Raw genomic sequence first — 8,294 nt, forward strand, 5'->3', positions numbered from 1 at the left:
AGATGAACTAAATTTAAACCCGATTCTGTTGTGGGGGTTGTAGTGAAGCATGAGACCAAACATTCACAGAATGCTCCTGCAGACACAGAATCTGATGTGCAGCAGCAGAAATATGAAGAGGAAGCTCCGGTCACACGGTCTGTGGTTAGAAAAGGAAAAAAAACGAAGACCCAAAACAGCTTCTTCTTCTGTTCCACACAGATCAACAACACACTCATGCAGAGAAACTGGTTTCAAGTCGTGAACTCTGAAGATTTTAACGTGTGATTAATCAAACAGAAATAACACGTTTATAGTCATTAATGCAAATGAATTGCACCTCAAGGAGCTGAAGTCCTTCGCTGATTTAGGTTTCCACGGCGTTTTGTTCAAAAGCTGCATAGTTATAAAATCTACAAAGTAAAACATTGATTAATAACACAAAAGTGTGATTAATCTGAGTTTTTTTTTAATTGATTGACAGTTTTAATTTAAAATAAATGCTCTGAACGTACAGTTAGTGACCGGCAAATAAAATAAAACAAAAGTCAATTGCGATCATTTTATCCCAGGTTTGTAATTATTTATATATATATTTTTTAAATTTATTTCCAGTTCTAGTTTGAACCTTCCAAGTTGCTCGACACAGATAAGAGGCCTTTTCTGCCCATCTGTTTGTACAGATAAGTCAGCTGAGTGAACACGTCAACAAGCCCGGGTTTGACTGACCTTTAGAAAGACGAGCAAAACAGAAGGACTAACTTAAAATGAAACTTTATTATAGTTGAGACTTCCAGTTACAACAAAAAAATGTAAAGACTATGAACAAATAAAAAGAAAACAAACAGAAAAGACAGACATGAGAAGTTTTGTACACCCCCCCTCCCCAAAACAAACATGAGGGTCCAGCTTGTGGCTTCAGCAGTCTGGACTCTGGATCAGCTCAGCCTTAAATCCAGTTTCAGGTTCAGTACAGCTAAAGCTGAAGAATCTTTACATCTGTGAAAGCTCAGAATCGGCTCTTTATCCAAACTTCCTCCAAAACATGATTATTATTGTGAGAAACGATAAAAAGCTGCTTCAGTAGTCTAAGAACGAGTGGCTTCAAAGCGTTGCAGATTCTTTAAAATAAAGCCCACCTAACTCATAAAACCAGAACTGAAGAGTGGGCGGGGCAGACCCCTTCACATGTGATGACCTATAGCTGTGGCTGCATGCACGGGTGACTTTCAACTGAAGGGCAGTGAGGTGAAAGGTGTGAAAACGTCGAATCTTCTCCAAGGTGTGAAAAACAAAAAAGTGCTTTTTTAATTTGCAGACAGAGCCTCCTGTCGTCTTCAGCAACGTTTCGTTCAGCGCGGTTCTTCATTCTACTCGTTCTTCTTCTCTTTCTGCTTCAGCAGCTTGTTGATCTCCCTCTTAGCCATGGCCGTGTACTTTGTGATGATGCCGTGCTGGTTCAAGCCGGGCAGCAGCAGCAGGAAGCTCACTGCAGAGGAGGGAACCGCCGTTAGCCAGTTTCACCTGACGGTGAAGCTCCAGGAGCCGTCGTCAAAAATGCATTTTCATCAAGAACAGAAAGTGGAAATCTTTGTTGAAAAAGAAAGAAGCAGCTTGAGGAACAAGCTAGACTTAACCCTTTAAACACAAGTGTTTGTGTTCTTTGATTTACTGTACTTGTCAAGGCCCGGGGGCCGGATCCGGCCCTCCAGATCATTTTATTTTATTTTATTGTTCATGACCCGATGTCATCTAGAGCTCATTTCTAACTTGTATAAATTTCATTTCTTTTATGGAGAGTAAAATATTGAAAATTATATAAGGTTTAAGTTGATTTAGTCTGGAAAAATATTCCTGCCTTTTTATTATTCATAACCTTGTTAAAAACTTACGGTTTTAACATTTTAAAAAATTAGCATTCTGCTAGCTTTTCTGACTATTTTGCCATTTACTAAGATTCTTTTTGCCACTTCGGACTTTAGCTAATATTTCAGCTACATGCCATCTGTTTTGGCTAACCTAAGTTTTTAGGCTAATTTGTCATTTGGCTATTTTTTCAGCTGCATGGTATCTCTTTTGACTAACCCAAGTATTTTTTTCTCCCCCCAGGGCTAATTTGGCATTTAGTAAACATTTTAGCTGGCTATCAGCTTCAGTGTTTTTAGCTATCAGCTTCAGTGTTTTCAGCTATCAATTTCAGCATCTTCAGCGGCCAAATTCAGCTTAGAGCATTCACACTAGCATTATTGCAGGTAATGCTATGCATCTTGTTCATAATTATGTTAAGGTTAGTTTTCAAATGTAGTTTTAGTCTTCAATATATTGAGTTTGACACTCCTGATTTACTGCAACTTTTCAGCTGTTAACATGATAATTCCAGCACATTTTGAAGGAGAAAAGGAGGTGCGAGCTGGAATTATATTAACGGTTGAAAAGTTAAGGCAAATGTTATCATGAATAAACTCTCTCCAGTTTCTTTTTGCAGACACGCCTTCCTGCTGACTCACAGTCTAAGGTTTTAGCAGCAGAGGGGAGCGCCTCTAAAAGCTTTCTCATTGATCTGTGTGTTAATGGGCGGTGGCTGAAAAACTGCGTGAAGCGTTTTGTCATAACACGACCTTACCGATCAGGTAGGTGAGGAAGAGGTTGTGCACCTGCTGCCCGATCCAGGCCACCGCCAGCAGGCTGCTGATCACCGAGGCGAAGTACTGCACAGATGAAACAATGGAGGAGAACTTCTTGAGATTCAGGAACAACTAATCAAGAACATCGTTATACGTTAGGAGGAAGATGAGGGACCGAACGAACAGGGTGGTCAATTACTGGTGGTGGAGGGAAAAAAATTAATAAATAAAAACTTTAGATGCTTTGATTATGATCCATTAGCACTGCCAAGATTATTCAACAAGTACTTTAAGTCAATTAGTCTTTTTTTTCCCCTTCAAATCACCTCAGAACTACAGTGCACGCTTTCTAATAACTGAGACCAAAATTGAATCTGTTGTGAAAAATTGTTCCTTTATTAAATTTATTCTTGTTTTAATACCAGAAACCAATGAAGGAAAGAATCTTCATGATTTATTTAAAGTTTAATAAACTATCCTCTTTATTGTCGATTAGTTGACTATTGAAATAATTGTTTGTGGCAGCATTATAATCCACAAAAAAATTTGAGTGTTTTTATTAATTTGAAATAATCGAAAAATTTACAATTTAAAATAAAGACAACAAGCGGAACTACACGTGAGGCGTTTCTCACTCTGACAAACGTGTCTGACCTTCCAGATCTCATCATCTGACCACACCCAACTTCACTTAAAATGATCTAATTTTAGTTTGACGAGTTCAGGGAACATTTTCCCTTTTTGATGCGGTGAAAGACTTTTTTACTCCAAGTCTTTTTATTGGTATTTCATGTTTAAACAGAGAGTACAAAGATACAGGTTTGACAAAGTGCACAAAACCGACAACATACCCAACCTTTGTGAAAGAAAAGTTAAACAAGTAAACTGATCTGGTCTTTACTCAAAAATGCACTTTGGTAGAGAAACGGAAGTCATGTTGGTCTAGTGCAGGGGTCACTAAAAATAACTCACTTGTGAGCTGCGTCTAAAATTCAATATTATTCTGTTGCTATTTTTTAAATTACATTTGCATTTACATGGATTTAAAAATTAAAATGTCTTAAAATGTTGATACACAAACTTTAGATAATTTTAGGTGACCTCTGACCTACTTCAGATTAAAGATCCTTAACTTTGTTAAAAAAAATGCTGCAGATTTGGTCATTAGTTCAAAATGTGACGAGAGTAGTTTAAAAATGTGAGTTGACTTTTCTGTGACATTACATAACTGATAAACATGGTACAACAGAGTGAAAACAGGACAGTTTTCCCCATAAGTGATGCAAGTGATCATCTGAAAATGTAACAATTACTAAGATTAATAAAGTGCTCAATGTTGATATTTGTTTCCTAGCTTGTTGTTATTGTTTGTAATTATGGTGAGAAATCAGAGTCTTTACATAGAGGAGTGTCATTATTCATTACTATTAATGTATAACTAAAGTCAAAATCTTGTAATAAAGAAAAACATCCCTTAAAAACTAAATAAATCTAGGATGCATTCATAATTGAATTGAAAGGTGCCTCACGATTCCCACGTCTACTTGTAACCCAGCTATAAGTGGACCAGCCTAGTCAGGTGAGGTTTTTATCTGGGTCACAGTCGCTCTTCGAGGCAGCAGGAGAATCTGCTGCTCATTTGCAGGTTTGAAGCGTTTTAATTTACCATTTTGGGCTTCTCCTCCTTCAGAGCGCAGAGACGCTTCCACCAGCCAACGACCTTCTTCTGACTCTTCACCAGGTTTCCACAGATCTCGTGGAAGCGCTGCTGCTGCTCAGTAGTCCTGCACACAAACGGTTAAAAACATTTCATGTGAGAGGGGTGGGAGAATGCGCGACCTCCTTTCAGTGAACTTTAAGCAGCTTTGCTTCCTTTTTGAATCTGGCTGCTGTGTCGAGTGTTAAGACTTGACGTTGTTTTTTAAAAAGCAGCGTCCCTCATTGAAAAGGGAAAACTTTATTGAGACCCATTTTGTAGCTCTGCTCCATTTTGCTGAGTCACTGCCAGCGTCACTCATCGACCTTCAGACGCTCCATCTTTCTGATCAGACTCATCTGCAGCCTCAGCAACAGACAACGAGCCAACAATGCAGCTCCAAACGTCCCCAAACAGGCAGCAAGTTTGAAGCCGCTGGAAGTTCAGATGACTGAGAACAGACGGGTAAATAAAAACTGCTGAACACAACCAGCCCGTCTGCTGCTATTTGTGTTAAGTAGAGCAGTGCGGGTCACGCACAGCTGATGGGGGGGTTAAATATCCAGAAACCTAAGACACCAAGCGAGGGATGAAGGTCACATGGCCACCTGCGGCATGTTGCTCTGCTGTCATGGTGTTTGGTTTTCAGTCAACTGGCTCCTCAGCTCATTCTGACATTTCCAATCTCAATGAAGCTGCAGAACATTCTGTTAGGTGACAGCAGGTCTGACAAAGACAAATCCATCATGAAGAGAAAACCCCTCAGACTGTCTTCAGATTGCTCTATTTCTTTGGTTTTGATTCCAAACTTAAAGCAGAACCTCACCACTTATTGGAGCCAAACACTCGTGGAGCGAGGGTAGGAACCAGGTAGTCAGCCAAGCAGAGCAGCATGACAGTGCAGGAGAGTCCAGTCAGCACTGAGGGGTCCAGGTAATACACCAGCCTGAGACAAAAACAGGAGGCAAACGTTCAAACATCCACTTTAAAGAAATGCTGAGGTTTCTGTGCGGTTATGAAAGATGACATCTGAAACATTTTATTGCGAGGCTGATAAACAATCATCTAACTGTGAGCAGGCTGCGGATGGAGGAAGGGCGTGGGCACTGAGGGAATTAAACAGGAATGTAGCGCGTTAAGAAAGCAGCTGAACTGTGATTTCAGTGCAACACAGAGTGGATTATAAATCCAACAAGCTAATCTGCACCTTCAGGCTTTGATACAATGAAAACTTATTATACAATACAAACTAGACTTCTGAAAGATAATGATTTTTATGAAACACTTTCAGACTCAAAAAGCAGAAAAAGTGCAGCAAAGCACAAGGGAAGTTAAAAAAAGAGCCGTTGGAAAATACAAACAACAACTCAGTGTCTAATGCAACACTGTGTGAAAGACCACAATAATTGCTGTAAACCTCAGTTTTTCCATGTGGCAGCACGAATTTACACAAGTCCGGGCAACAGCACCGAACATACCAAGTGAGATTACCTCATCGTGGGTCAATGAACCCAACAACCTTTAAAAGTTTGAAATGTTCACTATACATTTTGAATTTACCAACTCTTTCCTCCATTCTGATCATTATTCACTCAGATAAAAATTGAAAGCAGAGTGAAAGAGAAGAAAACTTTCCCTCAGGTGAAGGAAAACATTGTGTTGGAACATATTGAGGCTTTGGAGACGGCTGTAATTACTCAACTCTAAAATCTAACAGAAAAATTAAGGTTTTAATCAAATGTTAATGGAAATTAGACCTTTTTGAGAGCTAATTCTCTGAGTCTACATTATCTTTTAGGTCACCTCATTAACAGACAATTCAAGCTTCCTCCTTTGACAAAGAAAAATGAAAGCATGACTGATGAAACTATTCTGGTAAATCATGTTAGGACTTCTTGCTAAGAAGTATCGCAATGTGCAAAAACCAACCACTCATAGAGTAAACCTGACTTACAAGAAGATCACGGTGGTGGCTCCCACCAGAGCCCCGGGGAACCAGGGCTTCTCCCATCGCAGAACGCGATCCCCAGCCAGGATCACCTCTCCCCAGGCCTGCAGCTGCTCCTCCAGCTGCGCAGTTTCCTGAGCCTAAACACACAACACATCAGCAAAGCCAACCAAGACGGCTCTGAAAGTTATTCAAGTAAAAATCAAGTCTATCTTGATCAACGTTGCATTTACTTTCACTCAATTTTCAAAGCAGATGAAGCAAAATATATATTAAAGTATCTTTCAGGAACATTCCTTCAACTGTTAAGTTTAAAATGTCATACTTTCTACTTTTTGGTTTGGTCATCTCTAACTTTCACTCTTTAAACACAAACTTATCAGATGAATACTGGTAGTAAGTGATAACAAAACTGTGACTCACTGTAAAGCATTATCTACAGGATGACACTTTCTAGTGTTGCAAGAAGATGAGTCAATGAGGACTCAATTCTTCAGGAGGGTGTAGTACAAATCCTCAAGAATCAAGAGCAATTTAGTCTTAAACTTGGGAGGGGAAATGACGCGGTTCAGTTAAGCGGAAGTTTCAACAAAAGCCAAAATTAGGCAAGAATGGGGCTTTAAAACTGCGATTATATTATCCGCAAAGAGACCGCTTACGCAAAAATAGCTTTACACTCACTTTATATTAAAGAGAGTATTTTAATTTGACCCACTTCTTTTGTGGAGTCTGTACAATTAGCAACGTAGACAATTCACCATTATTGTTAAAACGCCAAAAGAGAAATTACATTTTATGAAAAATTAAGGCATATATTACGCAATCTTAACTTTAAACATCCTATTTAAATGGCCAATTCCACATGAAGCAACATCCTCGAACGCCAAACCCAGCGATTAATCAAGCTACATAGCTAGTTAGCATTAGCTATTAGCTTTACAGAAGAAGCGTCGCGGTGGAAAGCTGTACTAATTTTAAACGAAAGATTCCGAAATAAACTTTTAGTTATTTAACAGTATTAAAGTCTATATTAACGAGCATAAATTAAACGAATAGACAGCACAAAGCTAATGAAATTAGCATCTGCGAGTCATGCTAGCGTTACACAAATCAAGCTAAAACCATCCAAATACGTCACGAGGGACAGAAAAGGGAAACAAAATGGGAACTTGCTCACTTACTATTACGTTAGAGCTTTTGTTGTCGCCTTCGGCCATCGCTGTGGTTTCAGTGATTTAATTTTTTTTAGCGAGAAATGCCTTAAAGAACAGCGAAACTGGCGCTGGGGATTAGACTGCACTCCACCTGCGGCTTCAGCGTCTCTAACGGTCGAGCCAAGACAGGATGTTTTTATCTCAAAACTTGCGTCAAATTAAGCGACTTGCATTCTGGGAAACGGAGTTCAAAACGCACCGATCATAAAACCTCGAACATTTCCTTGTTTAAAAGCCATAAAAAAATAAAATAAAACCAATCAATACAATTGAAATATGGCAACACGTTTGTCAAAAAGTACCCATTTGGTCCCCGAGAAATGATAAAAATTTAGAGTAAAATAATAATAATAATAATAATAATAATAATAATAATAATAATAATAATAATAATTGAGAGTTCGAAGACTGGCCCAAATGTGTTCAACATTTTAGAAACAACCAGGAAAGAAATATACAATAGAACAGAGTCACCAAATTAATCCTAAACATTACATTTTGTGCAATAATGATAATAATAATAATAATAAATAAAAAATAACATGTTTAGGAATAATGTCACTCTCATGAAAGAAAATATTTTCTCATGAAAGAAAATATTTAATAGTGTTTCTAAAGTTGGTACTTACAGATTTTAACACAATTTATTATTATTTTTCGGTTTGATAAAACGCTTCAAACCTTTTAAATTAATATATTACAAATGGGTTCAACTTGTACAATATTGTTGGGTTCACTTTCTCACAAGTAAATGATAAACAAAAATCTGTCCGTATTTCAAAACAACACAAAATACACTATGTTTTATTAACTGCGCATTTATCATACACGTC

The 8,294-nt window shown here is 38.2% G+C and overlaps 1 protein-coding gene across 1 annotated transcript; it reads right to left on the reverse strand.

Moving 5' to 3' along the window:
- Nucleotides 1-1,262: 1,262 nt before the first annotated feature.
- On the reverse strand, nucleotides 1,263-7,590 carry arl6ip1 (ADP-ribosylation factor-like 6 interacting protein 1). Its single transcript, XM_024272259.2, has 6 exons — nucleotides 7,429-7,590; nucleotides 6,254-6,387; nucleotides 5,126-5,245; nucleotides 4,270-4,387; nucleotides 2,603-2,687; nucleotides 1,263-1,468 (listed from the first exon to the last, which is right to left on the reverse strand). Exons 1-6 carry the CDS (start codon nucleotides 7,462-7,464, stop codon nucleotides 1,350-1,352), a joined length of 612 nt encoding a protein of 203 aa, XP_024128027.1. The 5' UTR covers nucleotides 7,465-7,590; the 3' UTR covers nucleotides 1,263-1,349.
- Nucleotides 7,591-8,294: the final 704 nt, after the last annotated feature.

Source organism: Oryzias melastigma, linkage group LG8 (assembly GCF_002922805.2).
Source record: "Oryzias melastigma strain HK-1 linkage group LG8, ASM292280v2, whole genome shotgun sequence".
Lineage (NCBI taxonomy): Eukaryota > Metazoa > Chordata > Actinopteri > Beloniformes > Adrianichthyidae > Oryzias > Oryzias melastigma.

Coding starts and splice junctions, on each gene's coding strand:
- arl6ip1 (XM_024272259.2), bottom strand. CDS start 7,464: ATGGCCGAAGGCGACAACAAAAGCTCTAACGTAATA. Junction 2,688..4,269: donor AGGAGGAGAAGCCCAAAATG/GTAAATTAAAAC, acceptor TCATCTGTGCAG/TACTTCGCCTCGGTGATCAG. Junction 1,469..2,602: donor CTTCCTCACCTACCTGATCG/GTAAGGTCGTGT, acceptor CCTCCTCTGCAG/TGAGCTTCCTGCTGCTGCTG.